The 20879-nt window shown below is 43.0% G+C and overlaps 1 protein-coding gene across 10 annotated transcripts in view; it reads left to right on the forward strand.

Annotated features, from left to right (window-relative positions):
- The window catches only part of SLC35F3 (solute carrier family 35 member F3), a 213769-nt gene that overhangs the window by 185099 nt on the left and 7791 nt on the right, over positions 1-20879 (forward strand). For all 10 annotated transcript variants that reach the window (XM_053299293.1, XM_053299322.1, XM_053299340.1 and 7 more), the window contains 2 exons: positions 11341-11560; positions 17146-17271. In XM_053299293.1, coding sequence (XP_053155268.1) covers positions 11341-11560; positions 17146-17271 — 346 coding nt within the window. The remainder of the gene's footprint in view (positions 1-11340; positions 11561-17145; positions 17272-20879) is intronic.

Consider the following 20879-nt stretch of genomic DNA (forward strand, 5'->3'; position numbering starts at 1 on the left):
CAACTGTATCAAATTTGGTTCAAATCAGTTAGACAATCCTCAAGTTAGTGCACTTGCACCTCAAAAGCTCACATGTCCTCCTTCTTGGATCGTGGTGGATGACATTATCACAGAAACCATTGGGACATCTTTATGTGTCCATATAGCTGTAGCAAATCAGTTAGACTGTCCACAAGTATTTATTTATTTATTTATTTATTGAAAGATTTAATATACCGCCCAATCCACAGACTCAAGGCAGTGTGCAAGGCAAGAACACCATCCGAGATGTGAGAGAGAGAGAGAGAGAGAGAGAGAGAGTTTGGTTAAAGGGCAAATGCCTGTTAGTACACTTGTGCCTTAAAGGGTTAACTGTCCACCATCTTGAATTGGGTTGGATGACATTGTCACAATCTGCGCCATTGAGGTGTCCCTATGTGTCCCTATAGCTGTAGCAAATTTGATTCAAATCATTTAAGTGGTTCACAAGTTACTCCACTTGTGCCTCAAATGTTCATGCATCCACCTTCTTGGGTCGGGGTGGATAACTACACCATTGAGATGTCCCTGTGTCACTCACTGCAACTGTACCTAATTTGGTTTAAATCGGTTAGACAGTCCACAAATTATCCTGCTTGCACCTCAGATGTTCACGCGGCCGCCATCTTGACTTGGAGTTGATGACATCAACACACACCAGGCCATTTGGGCATCCCTATGTGTCCCTGCAGCTGTAACAAATTTGGTTCAAATCGGTTAAGCGGTTCACAAGTTTAACTAGAATGTGCAGCAGTAATTCAGGGGAAAGCAGAATCAGCTACCTGTCTCTGAAAGCTCGCAGAACACCGGGGTAAATCCAGCTAATATGTGGACTCTCACCCTCCATTCCGGAGGGGATGTGAGCTAAAAGCCATGTGTGTAAAAGTCTCTGCACATGGAGATGAAATAATCTGCTTTATTCCAGATTAGGAAGTGAACCTTCCCTCTGTTTTCTTTCTGTGAGTTTGCTTGTGATTCTGATATATGCCCCATGCATGCATTTGCAGCATATGCACTGCGTGTGGAACTTTGTGTTGAGATCACCCATGGTGATGGCCATACCTAGACTGAAATGTCAGTATTATTTTAAAGATGCTATTAAAATGATCACTTCCTTGCTAACAAACCCTATCATCTTGCAGGTTAAGACATTTGAATACATGGACTGTCTTCTTAATATCTGCTGTTACGATGTTGAAAAAAATATTGGGGACACTTGAGAAATTGGCAATTGTTTGTCACCTGCCCAAAGTTGCTCTTGCAGCTTGAACAAAGCTAAGTTTATACTGAATCATATCATTAGTCAATCTAGTGTGCTCAGTGATGGGCAGTGGCTCTCCAGGGTTTCAGGCATGAGTCTTTCCCAGGCCTAACCCGAGATGCCAAGGACTGAACCTGGGACCTTCTGCATGCAAAGCATGTGCTCTACCACAGGGCTATGGCTGCTTCTCATGAAAATATAAATAATTTCTCCTGGAGAGTAAGGTGAAGCATTGCTTTGCCACTGTGGAATGCTGCAAGGCACAGAATATGGGACAGCCAATAGCATTAGGGTGCCATGCTCTAAGGCTGACTGTCACCATCTCTGTTGAACTTTCTAGGGAACTATTCAGCATCATCTCTTGAATTATCTGAGTGGAAAGGGAAATAAGCAGCTTCTGCTGTGGCTCAGGTGATAGGATATTGAAAAGGTGACTATAGTGGCAAAGGGATTAAATGTTGCTCAGGGGAAGAAGAGACTATTTTCAAAGAGTCCCGGGTAATTAGATGTGTGTTTGTGCAATGTTTTTATCCTTTGCCCAGCAGCAGTTTTTCTTCAGTGGAATGATAACATAAGGCACTCCAGGGAATCTGTCCTGCCAGTTTAATGGCCAAATCATACACTACTACATGCGAGACTGCTTATTGTATCTGGCAATATATTTTTCTGTTCTTAAAAACAGCAGGAGCTTTCCCAGACAACAGGGTTTACTGAGAGGCTTTACTGTGAGTTCGAAGTCCCCGTTCCCCCCCCCCCCCAATGATGCAAAAAGTTGATTTTTTTACCCCAGATATAGATTGGGCTACACTCTAATGCACAATTTAAAAAACCCGAATTGTGTGTGAAGTGCTCCCTGATGGCTCATAAGGATTTGGGGGTAAATTTTGCCAATATGTTCATGCATCCCCTCCATTCCAGTGGAGATGCAAACTAAAAGCCAGTTGTGAAAAACCTCCTGCAGATTTAGATTAGGGAGGGGAGGGGAGGTTAACTCCCTCATGCTACAGCTCCAAATCAAACTATCTGGCACTCACAACACTGCTATTAGCTATGGAATTTAAAACATACAGGCACAAGATGAAAAATACATTGGGAGATCTGTGTAGTTTAGCCCTACAACTATGACTTCTTTCAATGTATGCTAATAGCCTTGGATTAATAATGATATATAGAAAGGAAATCTTGGAGCATTTTAGTTTAATTTTCCCAAGATTTGTGCAAAGTATGCAGCTTAGTATACTTTATTCTTTTTCTCACTGAAGCCCTGAGTATAGTGAGTCAGCATTTTCATACTATCACAAAGTAACAAGCCTATCTACTGTGCTGTGTGTCAATTCCAAATCCCTGCTGCTATATAGTTATCTGCCTACATACAGGGGTGTATCTACAATTGAACAAGGGGGGACAACTGCCCCAGGTGCCTGAGGCGAGGGCCCCACTGGCTTGGTGACAACTTGCTCCCCCCTTCCCACCTCTCTGACTCCACAGTGTTGGCACCTGATCAGAGGAGCACTCTCTAGTATATGTACAGCAGGTAGTAGGTGTGTGTGTTTGTGTGTGTATATATATATATAAAATATATAAATTCTGAGCCAAGGGAATGCAGATGTGCAAGTGTTTGGGGAGTGTGTGATATTATTTGCATAGGAGTGGGAGGGAGAGGACAGGTCAAGAAAATTTTGGATTTTTAACTATATCCTTACACTTGTTCTGCCGCAAAGACACAGGGTGGGGGAGAAGGGGGGCTAGGGCTCAACTTCACCTCTTGTCCCAGGGCCCACTCCAACCTTGCTACACCCATGCCTACATACATATGTCTGCGATGGCCAGAATGCCTTGCATGGTCCTCCAGGGCTGTATTCACATTCTCTGTATCCTTAAATTTATGTGGCACATCATAGCTTGGTGCCGTACGAATATGCAGATGATGTTAGGTCTAGATATAACACAAAGGAGGAGACTCCTGAAGGAGGGAGTTCTAAAGCTGAGGTGCCACAGCTGAGAAAGCCCTGCCCTGCATACCACCAGTCAGATGTCAAATAGGGGAGCAACACAGAGCAGGACCTCCCCAGCTGGTCAGAGGATGGACAATATCAGAAGGAGACAGTCCTATAGATACCTTTCCCCCAAACCATTTAGGGCTTTAAAGGTAGTGACACTTTGAATTAGTCTCGGGAGTGGTGATGGTGGCAGGGGTGTTGGGAACCAGTGTAGAGAGAGCAGCAGTGGAGTTGTATCATGCTCTGAATAACTAGCCCAATATCAGCCTGGCAAACGTATATGGCATCAGCTGCAGTTTCCGAGCACTCCTCAAAGCCTGCCCTATGTAGAGCACATTGCAATGGCCTAACTGAGATACAACCAAAGGCACGTGTGATGGTGGACAGATTGTTTCTGAACTACCTTCTTGTTGCGACTGTAGCAATCCCTGATCAGTCATGGGATTTTGTGTATGTATACGGTAGCCAGCTTTCTCTAACCCTGCTACTGTGCCTGTGACAACAGCCCGATACACACCAATAAAGCCAGTGAAGCTTTTCCTGGCATTCTGATAAAGCATAGAGAATGTTTCCCTTACTTATTTCCTGTGTGTGAGGCTGCTGCTAAAGGAGCAGAGGCAGGGTCAGTACATGGTTGGCAATCTTAGATTTGAATTGGAGTAGGTTATGGGGTGAGCCGGTAATACCTCGGCCAGAACACAGCTGGTCACAGATTTGGTCCTTGCATTATTCTCAGTCAAAGCAACAGGGAAATATAATTGTTTAATTTTAGGTTCTCTGGCTGCTGTGTAGTAGTCAAGTTGACTTTCTCACGCTATATAATTGCAATACAAGTCAGGAAAGGCTTGAAAAACTAGGAAGCTCATTTTTTATTAGGGTATATTCATTTGTGGGTGATTTTCAGCATTTAAGACAATATTTTTTGTCCAGTAATTGCACAGTTGTCACTGAGTTGTTCTGTGGGACCATAAATCTTTCAGATCATGCTTCCGTTGTGGTATTCAGACCATATTGTGTTGCTTGGAAAATGCAGTTCCTCCTCCCACTGCTAGGTGCTTTCCAGATTACCCGCTACAACTGTGGTGAAATGCTTTGACTTGGCAGGATTGAATTGAAAACAATCCCCAGAATCTACAACAGGGAAATTTCCCTACAACGAGGAAATACAGCTACTTTTTTGCAACATACATGCAATGTTATAGCACTTAATCACAGCGATTAAATCCAAAACAAGGCATCCAAAGTATGAATGGCACCCTGCTGACAGTCTAGGGAGTACGGAAGCACACTTAGCAGATACCTTGTGACACTGTAGTTGTAGGGGTTAATCAGGAAAGTGCCCTAGTGCAGCAGTTGTAATAGGGAATGTTACGTGAAATTGGTTATTTACCTGAATAGTAGATGACCCCAAATTTTAGACAAGCCTCTTAAGAAATAGATGTTAAATACAGATTATACCTGTATTTACCTGAAAGGAAGAGGACTCTGAATTTAAGACAACCTCCTGATTTCCAACATCAAATAACCTGGGGAAAAAACCCCTAGAACTGGGTTCAGGGAACTACAGTAATTCTCAACACTAGCAAGGCTGCCCCTTCCTCATGCATGGGTTTTTCGCCATTTCATGATGTCTTTGGCTTTCTTGTTTTCTGTAACCCTCTCCAGACATTCAGTATGTCTTTCCCTTGATGTAAAAAGGAAAAGAAATATAGCAAGTAGGGGTGTACTTGTAGCAAGGCTATTCTCCCTGCAGCATGGTAATCTCCCCACTTCATCCCCAGATGCTGTCATTTGAGTTGGCAAGTATGGCAAGGGGAAAATCTAGGTGGTTTGTTTTTTTATTTAAAAAAAAACACCTTTTCTGGGAAGATCTTAAGGTCTTTCAAAGGAAAGGTGCTCTTTGAAAAGATACTTAGTGGGTGGATGTTCTGCTCTCTGAATGACTGGAACTGTTACTGCATCTTACTATGGTGTTGGCATCATGCCTGCACTGCAGTAAATTCCTCATACTTCTCAGTTAAGGACTTTGCTTTTTCTCTTTCCCTTTGGAACTCTTTGACAGCTTTCCTCGTGATCCCCTGAGGCACACACTGGCATTCTGATATGGATAATTATTTATTTGTTATATAAGGAATCCCATCTCACACAATGCTAGCATCAGAGTGTTCTCCATCACTTTTGTCTTATATCAAGCTTTGCACTTGGACCTTACAGTACAAAGCCCTCATTACTGAGTAATGAGACCCCTTGTGTTTCGCTCCAGCTATGCAACTTTGTCAGGAGTTTATACTGCATCTGAGCATTGAGTTCACTTTTTGTTTTTGTTTGCAGCTATATTTTAATACTAATGCAACATTATTTGGCACTGTTTCAAAACACTAAACATATGTTTCAGAGAATACATGAAATATGGTGTAATAAAAGTGTAGAAATGAGTAGGCCTCCTATGTTTGGTGATTTAGATATATATTTAAGAACTTCATCACTAACCGTATCTGACATGTGCTATGTAGTGTTGGAACTCTGGGGTCATCTGTTCATGCAAGAATTTAAGCAGTGATTTTACTTGTTCTGTTCAGTTATAGAATTAATTATCCTGCATTTCTTTTGAACCCACTTTGCAATGAAGCATGATAGTAAGTGTAATTTACATTCCAAGGAGTCTTCCTTTGTCTTAAGCACACAAATCTAATTTGATTGAATTCAAATGAAGACACCTAATGACATTTACAGCCTACACAGGGGTGGGTAAAGGAAAGTTAAGTCTCTTTTTCATTTATTTAAATTCTTTTTGCATCTTGGGGTTTTAACATTTTTTAAATTGCTGCTTTATATCCCAAAAATCCTATAATTTCCCAGATATATTCAATGCATTTCTGATGTTTCTGCTATGAAGCTGGCAGAATTGGGTATTTGGAAGGACATAATATCAGCTTTAATTCCTGCCTTCTGATCCAGTAACCTAAATGTTTTATTGTTCAGTTCCAATTTAGCTTCTGCAAAAACTTACAAATAAAAATGTGAATTCTCTGTAGATTTGAGAAACAATCATGGCTTGGAGCAGTCTTGGAGTTCCTGTTTGAAAAGCAGTGCAGCTGATATGGAATATAAATAAGACCATTGCTCCCCAGTCCCCCAAGTGGTGAGAGGTGGCAGTGGCAGTGTGAGCTCTACTTGGTTTTCTTTAGAGGAGAGAGCACTGAGACTTATACCGCTTTGGTAATCTGTGCTGTATTTGTAAGCAGAACATAAATAAAGGCAATCAGCATGGGCATATAAGGATATAGCTTATATCAGCATGGGCATATTAAGAATATAGAAGAATAGGCCTTGTTGAAGGAGAACCAGCATGGCTTCTGCAAGGTTAAGTCTTGCCTCACTAACCTTTTGGAGTTCTTTGAGAGTGTCAACAGGCATGTGGATAATGGTGATCCAGTTGACATAATATAAGGGGACAGGTTCATGTGTGGATTGGTAACTGATTGAAGGACAGGAAACAGAGAGTAGGAATAAATTGACAGTTTTCACAATGGAGGTAGGTAGGAAGTGAGGTCTCCTAGGGATCGGCACTGGGACCAGTGCTCTTTAACTTGTTCATAAACAATCTAGAAGTTGGGGTGACCAGAGAAGTGGCCAAATCTGCAGACGACAGGGTAATGAAATCCACAATGGATTGTGAGGGACTCCACAAAGATCTCTCCAAACTGGGGGACTAGGTGACAAAATGGCAAATGTGGTACAATGTAAGCAAGTGTAAAGTGATGCACATTGGAGCAAAAAACACCAACATCGCATATACGCTGATGGGATCTGAGCTGTCGGTGACTGACCAGGAGAGAGATCTTGGGGTCGTGGTGGACAGCTCATTGAAAGTGTTGTCTCATGCACGGCAGCTATGAAAAAGGCCAGTTCAATGCTAGGGATCACTAGAAAGGGGGTTGAAAATAAAATGGCTAATATTATAATGCTCTTATACAAATCTGTGGTGTGGCCACATCTGGAGTACTGGGTATCTTAAGAAGGATATTGTTGAACTGGAAAAGGTGCAGAATAGGGATGAGCCCGGACCGGTCCGGAGGCCATTTTGAAGGCCTCCAAACTGGTCCAGACATGAGGGGAGTCCAGAGGTCCGGCACTTGTGTGGGGGGCTCGTTAAGGGCAGGGGAGGGTGTACTTACCCCCCCCCCGCCGCGTTTCCCCCACCAGCGCGTTCGTTTAGTAAAGCTTTGGGGGCAGCAGGATACCTCCCTGATGCCCCTTCCCCCAGTCGTCGGCAAAAGGCTTCACAAAGCCTTTTGCGCGTGCGCACGTGACACGGAGACGTGACGTGCGTCGCAAAAGGCTTTGTGAAGCCTTTTGCCGACGACTGAGGGAAGGGGCGGCAGGGAGGTATCCTGCTGCCCCCAAAGCTTTACTAAACGAACGCGCCAGCGGGGGAAACGTGGCGAGGGGGATAAGTACACCCTCCCCCGCCCTTAAAGAGCCCCACACACAAGTGCCGGACCGCCGGACCACGGTTCCGTGCACAACCCTAGTACAGAAGAGGGCAACCAAAATGATCACAGGCCTGGAGCACCTTCCCTATGAGGCTAGGCTACAGCATCTGGGGCTCTTTACCTTGGAAACGAGGTGACTAAGGGGAGACATGATCGAAGTGTATAAAATTATGCCTGGAGTGGAGAGGGTAGACAGAGAGAAACATGGCAATTTTCAGAAAACACCTGAAAACACATCTCTTCAGCCAGGCTTTCTCAGCTTTTTAAAATTTGTTTTTAAATTGTTTTGATTGTTTAATTGTAGTTTTATGATGTTTTTAATTGTTAATCATTGTTATGTTTTATAATTTTTATTTTAATTATTAACTGATTTTAAGGTGTTTTAATGTAAACCGCCCTGAGCCTTTTGGAAGGGCGGTATAAAAGTTTTAATAATAATAACAACAACAATAATAATAATTTCTCCCTCTCTCACAACACTAGAACCAGGGGTCACCCCATGAAACTGAAGGTTGGGAAATTTAGGACCAACAAGCAGAAGTACTTTTTCACACAGTGCATAATTAATCTATGGAATTCTTTGCCATGGGATGTGGTGATGGCCACCAGCTTGGGTGGCTTTAAAAGGGGCTTAGACAGATTCATGGAGGACAGGTCTATCACTGGCTACTATTCTGATGGCTGTGAGCCATCTCCAGCCTCAGAGGCACGATGCCTCTCAATACCAGTTGTAGGGGAGCAACAGCAGGAGAGAAGGCATGTACATACCTCATGCCTGTGGGTTCCCCAGAGGCATCTTGTGGGCCACTGTGTGAAACAGGATGCTGGACTAGATGGGCCTTGTTCCTGATCCAGCAGGGATGTTCTTATGGGCCCCTACCAGGCAGCTACTTTGCATCCGATCCCCAGAGAAAGGCCCTCCACCACAAAATATCTTCAACCAACTCCTGGACGTTTTTCATACATGGCTTTTTGCTGGGGTATCTGAAGAGTGAATCTGGTTCACAGCAGATACAAGACATTTTAATTTGAGGGATTAAATGGACCATTCGCATAGCCATCAGCACCTCCATCAACACCTTTGGAGAAAGCAGAAGCCCCAGACTTTATTCCAAAAGCTGCTGGAAATAGAGGATTTTTTTTACCCTGGACATAACTCAAGTTAAGCCAGAATTTGCAGTCACCATTTGAGGAGAATCAATGTCCTGTCTGTCCTGGTCCCTGATAGCCTGCAGGGAGGTCAGATTAAATCCAGCGAATATGTGGACTGGCACACTCCAATCAGGATTGGATTCTGGAGTGGGGGGGGAGCCGTGTCTGTAAAACCTCCTGCTCACTCTCCCTGCCTCTGTTCCAGGCTGCCCCACATACTTTTCATCATCCCCCTTTCCTTAACTGAGGGCGGGGTGTGTCATCATCCTCACCAAGCTCTGATGGTTTTCTCATTTGAAGCACAAATTTCCAGACAGGATGTTTAGTTTAGAATGGTCACATTTTGTTCACTCAGTCTTTATGGGGATCACTACAATGTTATCATCCATCCCTTGTCCACTTGTATTTCCCCTGCACTCAAATTGTTGTTAGACACCCCTGGGGGCTCGACCCTCTCTAGGTAGGCTCAAAGTCTATGCACCAGAATGGAGAAGACAATCTGGGTTATAACACATTCTCTGCATGAGCTCTGAACCATGGGCCATGAACAGACCAGAGTAAAAAAGAGTCAGCCTTCAAGGCTGTAGATAACTATATGCTTTATTAAAAGGAAAACACAATTGAAACAGGAGTGTCTGGGTAATAGCAATACTAGGCAAAATCATTCTAATCTAGTGTTGCATGTCTGTGAGTTGTTTTCTAGCCTAACAAACCTTTAAATCCTTAAGTCAACAGCTAATTAAAATGGACAAACCAAAATCTGAAGGAATGGAAGTGGGAGGAATGGGGGTAGGGGAAGAAGTCAGCAAGGCCAGAGCGGGACTCCAGAAGACAAAAGAATGCATAATTACCCTGTCTAGGTGCATGGAGGCAGGCACTAATGCTACGGATATTTATATACTGCTCTTCAACCAAAGTTCTCCAAGCGGTTTACATAGAAAAAACAAACACATAAACTTCCAAGCACGAAACCTCCTTGTTGGCAGGCCTATGAAGCTGGCTAGCAAACAGTCATTTTGGATCCCATTCCGATCAAGGTGCCATAGATATCTTATTTTGTATGCTAGACTATGCAGTAGCATTCATTAGCAAGCATCTCCCATGTAACCGATCTCTGCACAAGGCTCAGGAGCAAAGCAGTCTATCAGGTGGAACAGAACTTGCTTGCTTTTTCCACGCCTGTGGCCCACTTCTTATAGGGTTTGATTCATGGATTTGCCCTCTCTGGTGGAATTATCCACGCCTGTTCATCCCTGCAAAGTAAACATCTTCTCTAGACCCAATGCATGCACTCTTCAGTCAACTTGATCTTTACGTATATAGGACTCATATCAGTCTCTCAGAAAACATATAACATGTGTAAGCAACTTCAGTCTGGGTCAGAATAGGAGGGATATCACAGACAAAGTCGGGATAGGTGAGGAGCATAGAAGGATTCATGGTCACAATTAGTCTAAAAAATCAGTACATTTTCTCTATTTTGGATTACATATTATCTTGGCAAATTTCCTTCAAGCATTGTATAATTCAGACTGCTCCCAGACAGGCAAATAACAATTAGTGCTCTCAGCAGTACACTTGAATAACAAAACTTTGGCCAGAAAGTGCAAAAACAACATTCAAGGCCACTTAGCAGTTAGCTAAAGAAGAGCTTAGCTGCTCCCTTTATCCTACATACTGGTTCACCTTGCTAACAACATTTTTCTGATCAAAGTAGGAAAGAAAAGGTGCGGTTGAGTCAGTGTTAACTCCTGGCAACCCCAGAGCCATGTGGTTTGCACCCGACTGTATTCTTGGTAAAATACAGGAGTGGTTTATCTCTTCCCAATAAGCTTGGAATTGACACGGGCCTTGATTGAGGGGTTTTGGGGTCAGCTCCCAATTGGACAAACTACTCCCAACAAAATCATCCCTTTTATTAATACAGAACACCTAACTTTTTAAGAACAATGGGGCAGCAGCTCAATGACCCCATTTGTGGACTGTTAGTGCAGTCCTGTTCTCTCTCTCTCTCTCTCTCTCTCTTTTTTTTTTTTTTTTTTTGAGAACTGTATGCTCAGATACAAGAGACCACAACAGAAACAGGAGGAACAGGAGGGTCAGATACACGCTGTAGCTACTGCTGGGTGCCCAGTGAGCAGAAGTATCTCTGCAATTCCACGTCAGACTGCAAGTGGGAAAGCAACCACTAGCTGGTACTACAAGGAAACAGCAACCATCTCTCTCTCTCTCTCTTAATGATTTTTGACATTATGTATTTTACAAACATCTTTCCCAGTTCCCCCTCCCCCCACCCCCAAGCCCGACCTTTCCTCCCCAAGCCAGCCTTTGTGTGCTAAGAAATGGTCACTGAGCAGCAGCCTGTAACAATATGTTTGTGATGGGTTTTGATTATTGTATTCTCTTGTTTTAGGGAGTGCTGTCAGTTTTTTGGAGACAATGGCTTAACTTTGAAGGCATTTTTTACCAAGGCAGCACCCTTTGGTGTTCTTTGGACACTCACAAACTACCTGTACTTACATGCAATAAAGAAAATAAACACTACGGATGTCTCCGTGTTGTTCTGCTGCAACAAAGCTTTTGTGTTCTTGCTTTCGTGGATCGTTCTCAGGGACAGGTTCATGGGCGTGAGGGTAAGTGATTAATGATCTTTTTTTCTCTACCCTCCATCTTTTGTTTTAATAGTTTAATCAGTTTCCCTATTGGAAACATGTCACTGTGGCAGGCTTTTATGTATCAAAGTATCTCTTCCAGTCTTCTTTCCAAGGATATTGAATGCCCATTCCAAAACAAAATTACTCCTGGATACTGTCATCGTGGTTTTTCCTAACCATTCTTTCTTTGAAAATTAGTTAATTTATCATTGCCTAAAAGATGCCAATCTCCTCATTTATACAGGGCCAAAGAGCCGAACTAGGTAGTCACCTAGAGAGCTAAGCTGTAAGTGACACAGTACCAAGCTTGAAGGGTCACCACACCAAAGTGAATAGCCCTTCCTTCCCAACTGAGGATCATTGGCTTGCTCCTCTAGGATGGGGGTTCTTGCACACACCCTATCCCAGTTGCCTCAGAACTGTCCCTCCTACTTGCCTTCAGCATGTGGAGAAATCTTGGTCCATGCTTCATGCAGACCAAGGAGGGCGCTGGCTTCCCTGCCTATCAGGCTGAGTAATGCCGTGAGAGGGCATAATTCCATAGATTCCTTCTTCCAGATGGCCGTGTGCCTGCCCGCCCTCCTCAGTTTAGTGCCTCAGCCCCTCAGGTCAAAGCAGCCTGCAAAGACAGCAGCAGCCCCAGCAAAGATGGGCCTGCCAGAGGCACCGATGAGTTTGGTCCCACCAGTAGGGGCTCAGAGGCATCTCTGCTGGCCTGGCCCACTTTCTGTTGCTGTTTCTCCACAGCCATGGCAAAGAGGAGGATGAAGCCCCTCACCAGCCTGTAAGTGGCCATTCTCAGTGTCACAACTAACCTGGAGTGCTGGGCTGGAGGAGGAGCAGGAGAAGGTGCGCGCACTTTCCCGACTGGGGATGAGGAAGACAGGTGGGAAGGAAAATGACACCCAACTCCAAACCATAACAAAAAGGGTTTTCTGCCTTCCCCAACCCCGGGGTGGGGAGCAGGGCGGTGAGAGTCACCAAAGTCATGCTTCACCTAGGATGTCAAAAACCCTTGGGCCAGCCTTGGGAGGGGAGATAACTGTTTATGCTAACTGACAGTCTATTTATGTTTATATTCAACACAAAAATACAGCTGTTTCTCATAAGGTGAAGCCTGCTAGAGCCAAAGTTTAAGCTTTCAGACTGTCAGGCCTTGCTATCAGTGTGCATATTTTAATAGACTCCATGGTTATATACTTCCTGTTAAGTGTACATTTCTGCCCCGGCCTGCATGAAAGCCCCGTGTTGATGGTCTTTGCATTGCAAATGTACATGGTCAGGGTCAGGCCATCCCCTCACTATGTCTGAGGGCCACACTTTAGGGGATCTTTTGACACATGGGCCTTTGCAAGTAGGTTCTGTAGATGTGACCCACACTCTGGAAAAATGCCTTTTCTGTTTCTGGAGTGGTGCCGGGGGTTGGGGGCAGTAAATCAGTGAGGAATGTGACATCTAATAGTTTTAAGGAGTAGGTTTTAGCTTTGGTTAGTCAGTCAGTTTGCCCAAGAAACATTATGCCAGTAGAAATATGACTGATCACTGCACAGTACCTAATAGCAGGTGAAATAGGGATGTATAATGTCCAGTAGATGGGCCAAATATGCAACGATAAGCAAAATCAAAATCTGAGAGACAATCTCCCCTCCCCACAACATCTTATATGCTGCTTTGCACTGTCGAGACTACATTTTTTCCATGATGCCATCTATCTATCTATCTATCTAACATATTTTTATACCGCCCAAAATGTACGTGTCTGGGTGGTTTACAACAAAATAAAAACAGAAAGTAAAACATTTGTTAAAACAAAAACAAAATCCACAATTTCAATATCTCTTCCAGTCATTGAAAGTCCTCAGACCCAAATTAGAGGAGAAGGGTGAAAGTTATAAAACCCTTAAACTGGCAAGATGTGAAAATTCAGTTCAGGTCTGAACTTTAGAATATATCTTGAAAATTAACTGCAGGAATTGCAGAGAGCCTAAGGTTAGTACAGTTATTGACTTCCTATACCCCCTGTGTGAAAGTAGTTCTCAAACCATGGTACCAAAAACTCTGGTCCACATACTACACAGCATTAGGCAGATATTTCCAATTGGCCCGTGCTGTTATGGGCATTGAAGAAAGTGTTGGCACTCTTGTGCAAGTGCACAAATACTTAGAGCTATTTGTCTGCCCTTCAGGAGCACTTAGAGATGTGAAGACTGGGGGAAAACAGGTCTCCCTCCCTTTTTAAATTATTTTGTGGGGGGACTTATTTTTTTAGGCTTTCACACATACATTGAGCACTACATACATTGGGGAAAAGGTAAGTAGTACTCCTGAAGTGGTGTGCCCTCTGCTTTAATTATTTGCACATTTGTACTCTTGTACAAGACTGCCAATGTTTACTTAGATGCAGGCAGGCCAACCAAGAATGTCCATGTAATGCTGAGTTATGGGCCACTTTGAGCATATTTTTCCTGTTCAGCCAGTGGTCTGAGGAAGTTAAGATGTGGATGAATCCAGGAATTTTAGTCTGTACTTTTCCTACTTAAGTTCTACTAATGCTCACAAGGCAGAAACTGACTTGTCAAAAATCAGTGGTGCAAACAGTTCTCAAATAGTCCTCTGTAAGGAAAAAACAGCTCAACACTATACCTTAAAAATCAATGAGTGTCAAGTCTTGTCTGTCTGCCATTGACAGCTTATGGTTCCAGAGGAAAGAAGCAGGTTGGCAAATAAGGTCACATTTCATGGGGATGCTCTCTGCTCTATTGAGAGTTCAGTCATACATAATCATGATGGACACCAACCACAGACTTAGGTCAAGCTGTCTCCTGAGGAACTGTCTGTCTTTACGTGCTGAATGAAAGCAGAGAGGCACTTTCTCTTTTCCTTAGCTGGCAAAATGCTTGGGTAAAAGGAAGCACCGCTTCTTTCAGGGATATTTTAGCTGTGATTCACACACTTCAGCAGGGATCATGGTGCCAAAGGCAATTGATTGAGAGCTATAAACTTCATTGTCAAACTTTATTCATTTTACTTCCTTCTCCTGCAAAACAAGTCTTGGTTTAGCCTTCCCTGAGTCATTGGTAAAACTTGCACTAATGTTAGTGAGTACAGAGGTAAGACTTTTCTCCTCAGATTAAAATGCACTCTCAAAATTCAAGCAACACACAGATAATATTTTGGGTAATATAACTGACAATTAGTAATTACATTACAATTGAGATAATTACCTGTTGAGATAAGAGTCTCCCTATCTCTAGTAACTTTTTAAAAGGTACTGAAGACATATTTATTCACCCGGGCTTTTAATTAGATTATAATTTTAATATGTTTAATGTTGGGTTTTAAATGATTTTAATGATAATGATTTTAATATTTAAATTATTTTAATTGTAAACCGCCCAGAAACACAAGTTTTGGGAGGTATATGGATGTAATAAATAAATAAATAAATAATAAAATAAAATAAAATAAAGTGGCATTTTGACATATGAGGATACAAAGCTACCTTATACTCAACTGCTGATATCCTAAAAAACCTGGTGTAGCGCCCGTACTTCTGAAGAGTTCCAGACTAACCCAGCTTCGGTGCTAGTATGCGTGTGCATGTGTGATGGGGATTTCAAATACCTCCTCTTAACCTAGAAACCTTCTGTGAAAATATGTCCCTCAGAGACATATTTTTGGGTGGCAGAGCACTTCCTGGGGAAGGGGAGATTGTCAAAATTGGTCCCTACCACTGACCCAGCAGTAGAGCAGAGTTAGTTGAACTTTTCAGAAGCACCAGTGCTTCTCTTATTTGTAAGAGCACTTACACTGGTGAAACACTTGCACCAGTGCTTCATTAGTCAGGAAGACAGCCAATGGACCATTGGTCTAGCAAGCCCAGCATTTTTTGTTCACCAGCTTTGCAGTTCACCGGCACCAGCTTTGCAGGTTCTCAGGTTGAGTATTTATCCCAATCCTGATACCTAATTTATTTTTATTTATTTCATTTATCACATTTATATACAACCTAATAAAAATGTCAAGGTAGTTTACAAATAAAATTTTAACAGGACATACTAGGGTTTGAACCTGGGATATTCTGCATGCTAAGAATGGGCTCTGCTACTGAGCTACATCCTTCTCTCCAATATAACAGTTCAAGGATAAAACAGATGTTACAAGAATATTGTTTTTCATTATTCTTCCTGAAATTATTGTTGAACAAATATGCATTGGGATTGAGCCACAATATAAAATACCACTGCAAAAGATGGTGAACTATAAGAGGCACCTTTTAGCGTGGTGATTCTCTTTATTTAGCAGGGGAGAGTAACTGGCTCTATCCACCCCCAGCACAGTACCACCAGTGACTGTTGCTGGTGTCTATCTTGTGGTTTTTTTTAGAATGTGAGCCCTTTGGGGACAGGGAGCCATCTTATTTATTTATTATTTCTCTGTGTAAACCTCCCTGAGCCATTTTTGGAAGGGCGGTATAGAAATCGAATTCATCATCATCATCATCATCACCATCATCATCTCAAAAAACTTGATTCACATTTCCTAGTTACAGTTAACCAGGGATGACACACATTTTCAGGTATGGGTGTAGCAACAATGATCATCTGGAATAACATATCTTCTGTCTAATCCAGATCTTATTTCAAACGCAACATTTTTCAGTTCCTGCCCCCCAATATATTTGAGTTATTAAAATAAGAATATCCCTCCAGAAGTATATGTTTCACTGTTTTCCAACACAGCAACAAGCAAGTATGTACAAAGGTGTTTTCTTATTTTTCTGACTGTATTTTGTTTAAAAGAACCATTAATTTCAAGGCTATCCAATTCATGCATACCATAGTATACATACAGAGCATAGATTTAAATTTATAACAATCCTATAGCAAATCTTCCACATTTTCACTTTTCTTTCTTAGACAAACTGAGGGATGCCTCTCTGAGAGAGCAATGCTGCAAACACAAAAATTCAGAGTGTAATCTTTCAATATGATTTCTGCAGTAATTAATCACATAATTTAGATGTTTATACCTGCAGCAGTACCAATGGCTGCAGTTCCCTATAGTTTCTTTATCATGTAGCATGGAACTTCCGCTACAATATTGCTAGTCACCATAAAATTTCCCACAGGCATGTATGGAAAGATAATATTGTAGTGTGCTATACTGGGATTTGATGCAGTTACTTTTTATGACAGTTGTTACAGATGCTGCCTCCTCTGAATACCCGTTGCTGGGAAACAACAATGGGAGATGGCTATTTGCCTACATATCCCACTTCTGTGCTTCCCAGATTCACCTGGTAGGCCACTGTAGGAAAAAGAATGTTGGACTTGATTCTGCAAGGCCTTCCTTTTATTCTTACGGATCTTCATTGGCAGGTTTTTCTTTTTTTAAAAAAAGTAGCTCTGAACATGGTTCTTAACTCCAGTTATACTGTATAAAGTTTCTTAAGACCAGTTACAGTCTTACAGGAGGCACAAGTGGGATGGTCCATTCTGTGTTAAAGCCTTTCTCTTGAGCTTCAGACCACACTAACACTTTCCTTCCATTTATCCAAACAGATTGTGGCTGCTATACTTGCTATTGCAGGGATAGTCATGATGACTTATGCTGATGGATTCCACAGTCATTCAGTTATTGGAATAGCACTTGTTGTGGGATCTGCCTCAATGTCAGCTCTCTACAAGGTAACTGTACTCAAGTTTCCTCAGGCTTTAGGTGCCAGCCTTGTATGCTGACATAATTGTTCTTCCCATGGTACTGGACTACAGAGTGTTCAAGTCCCACCTTCAAACCCATTCCACCAGCACAAATTCCAAAGCTGTTTGCTTTGACCTGGTTTACACAGGAAGACCACTCTTTCATGCCGGAGTAATTACATCTGATATTCTGCCCCTAAAGAAAGTCTTCAGTGCAAAGCTGTTCATACCCCACATATCACTGCAGTGGAGTTACTACAAGGGGAAGAGCTGATGGAGGTGCACAGTTCTGGGGGGCTGATCTTGTATCAGTATGGTGCTTTTTGCTCTTTGAGAGAACACAGTTTACCATTTTGCCTAAGCAGGGACCCTAAAATAAAGCTAGGGAAAGCTCCCTCTTCACCAGCTCATGATCAGTGTTGGGAACAGATAAATCCCCTACCCTGTTTGGTGATGGAGAAGATGAAAGGTGAGTAAAGAAGGGACTTTGCAGGCTCATTGCTGAGGATCCCGAAAGTCTTATTGCCCTGTCTCCTCTGAGGTAGGAGTGCGGTAATAAGGGATGGATAAGAAGGGTTTTGCTTCTTAATTTCGATTCAGCTAGGATGACTGGACATTAGTACTGTTCAAAAATCAGCCCATCCACTATGTAGGGTTTATCAAAAAGTATTAGTCGCTGACATGCTGTTTACCGAAGAGTGCATGTAAAGAGCGCTTCCAAACATGCAGCAGGGCTGCCCCTGCAGCTTGTGTGATTTTTGCACAAAGGAGCCGGCGGACACTTCTCCTGGAGCTCTCTCGAAGCCCTTGTTGCAGCACAAACTCAGCGACATGTTTCTGCTACGACAGAGAGCTTTGGGAGCACAGGAAGGTGCGCCAAAAGAAGTACCCACTGGCTTCTTTGTGCAGAAATGCACGTGGAAGGGGATGGCCAGAGCTGTGGGGAAGGTCCCACTGAATGGTCGGAGGTGCTATTTATGCACATGCTTCAGTAGTCAGGATGTCAGTCAGTGTTTGGGACTCTTGTTACCTTCTGGGACACTTGCTGCAATCATCTTTTTAAACACTTCTCAACCATAAAGAGTAGATATACTAAGTTTTAAAAACTGAAAAGACAATAGGAGACATTTAAAATGATATTGTTTCTACCTCATAGCCTTGTAATGGAGGGAAGTCAATTAATTGATTCCCTTCCGATTTTACACCTCCCTGACACAAGAGTGTTTATGACATCTGTAATACGATGATAACACTAATTTGCTGGGCTATATTTGCTTATGCTTCAAATAATTTAATTAGCTTCTCTCAGAACAGAGTGCATTATGCAAGTCATATTCAAAATGATTAATAATATTGAAATAGCAGGTATAGTCACAACTGAAAATCTACTCAGTCCTGGTTTGGACAATATTTTCCCACTTTGTTTATAGTCAAAGGTAAAAAGGTAAAGTTGTGCCATCAAGTTGGTGTCGACTCCTGGAGACCACAGAGCCCTGTGGTTTGTCTTTGTCCTGCAGGGTTTACCTTTGCCATCTCCCGCACAGTATGAGAAGATGCCTTTCAGCATCTTCCTCTATCACTGCTGCCCGATATAGGTTTGGGAATCCTACCAGCGGAGATTTGAACCAGCAACCTCTTGCTCCAGGCAAGTTACTTCTCCACTGTGCCATTAGATGGTCAAAGGCAGACTTAAATATATCATGTACACCAGGCCTTTACATCTGTGTCAGGGGAAAGAAATGTCTGCCACCAACTGGTGCTTTGAATTATTTGCTTTAGCCCCTTCTGCATTTTACAGACATGCTTTCTTTCTATTACGCTTGTTTCCCTTGCCTATCTTCTATCAGTGAAACAACAACCAGACAGGTTGCCTGTGGGTGTTAGGAAAAGTGCAACTGAAATTCAGAGTAATTAAAAACCTTCTGGCTCATAACAGTCAACACTATGAGCATAAAATAAAAATGTAATGGCCAGTTATGTCTGCAAAGAGGCCTCTGTGGTGGTGGTGGTTCTGCCTGTGACATTCCTTTGTGTTAAACCAGAAATCTGTTAGGAGAATCAAATGAGAGAGGGAGGGAAGTCCAACTGATATTGATTGGATAAAACTAGCAACATAGTATGATAAGAGTCAACAGACTGGACAGGGACAAGCCCATCAACAGCCTCTCCGAGACTAAGCAGCCAGAAGTGCATTTAGCTAACTTTGGAGCCTGGACCTAAAGGCTTTTGGAGGGTGCCCCCGCTCACCTGAAAATTAAGCATCATTATGCTCCACTGGGCAACCACACCACCCAGGACAGAATGAAGAGGATGGGGGGGGCAGGGGCTATGGAGGCCCTGGACTTCAGCCCCAAAGTCCAGGGGTAAGAGCACCTCTGCAAGCAGCCACACACACCATGCTTCATAGCAAGGGAGCAGTACATTCATAGGAATTCTACAGGCCTTCTATCACACCCTGGAACAAATCATCTGAGAAGTCAGCAGGAGTATAGAATTAAATGAGAAGCACCAACAGTTGTGGATGTGGAGGGAAGCAATCTCTGGCTGTTATCAAAACATGTCATTTAGATCGGAATGGTTTCAGTAACATCCTGGTGGAAGGTGCTCAGGCATAACCCTCAGCTATACAGTGTCCTGTGCCATTTTGTGTGACACTGGAAGCATGTGTCTTCACGCGGTGTAGTGGGGGCGGGGCACGCAGGGATAGATCGCTGGTACTTCGCAGCTTCTCTGGCTGCTGGGGTGGGCATGCCAGCCCATGGGGGCTGTCGTGGAGAGTGCCTGCACTTCTGAATTTGCCACTACATCACTGTATGTCTCACAAGGGCAGCGCAAGCAGCATTGTACACACAGCTGCACTAGTATAATGCTATGGACTGCCCATCAGTGCTAGCTCAGCAGTTTCCTGATGGAGGGTTTCTCAAGTGTCAAGCACTGATTCAGCACATCTGTCACTCACAACCACACAAGATTTGTGCTGATCCCTGCTAGTTCCAACCGCAGACCTGGGATGGTAAGGATCAGTATGAGTGGCACACTCTGGAACAGGGACAGTAGCACAATATCCCTTGTGTTCATTGGTGCGATTTCCTTGAAAAACCTAGGCCTGCATTTAAGGTTATGCATTACAGTACTAAATGTGACATTAGTTTCCAGATTTAGTACTGTCATGTATAACCCTAAATGTGGGTATATACCCGTCTTAAATCACATAGGAAATTGCCTTATACCAAGTCAGACCATTGGTCCATCTAGCTCAGTATGGTCTATACAGACTGGCAAAAGCTCTCAACATTTTCAGGCAGTGGTCTTTCCCAGCCCTACCTGGAGATGTCAGGGAATGAACTTGGGAACTTCTGCATGCAAGTATGCAGATACTTTCCCACTGAGCTATGGTCCCACCCTCAGAGAGGAGATAAGCAATGCTTTATAGATAAGTACATAGGAACATAGGAAGCTGCCATACACTGAGTCAGACCATTGGTCTATCTAGCTGAGTGTAGTCTTCACAGACTGCTTCTCCAAGGTTGCAGGCAGGAATCTCTCTCAGCCCTATATTGGAGATGCCAGGGAGGGAACTTGGAACCTTCTGCTCT

This window comes from Hemicordylus capensis, chromosome 1 (assembly GCF_027244095.1).
Source record: "Hemicordylus capensis ecotype Gifberg chromosome 1, rHemCap1.1.pri, whole genome shotgun sequence".
Taxonomy (NCBI): domain Eukaryota; kingdom Metazoa; phylum Chordata; class Lepidosauria; order Squamata; family Cordylidae; genus Hemicordylus; species Hemicordylus capensis.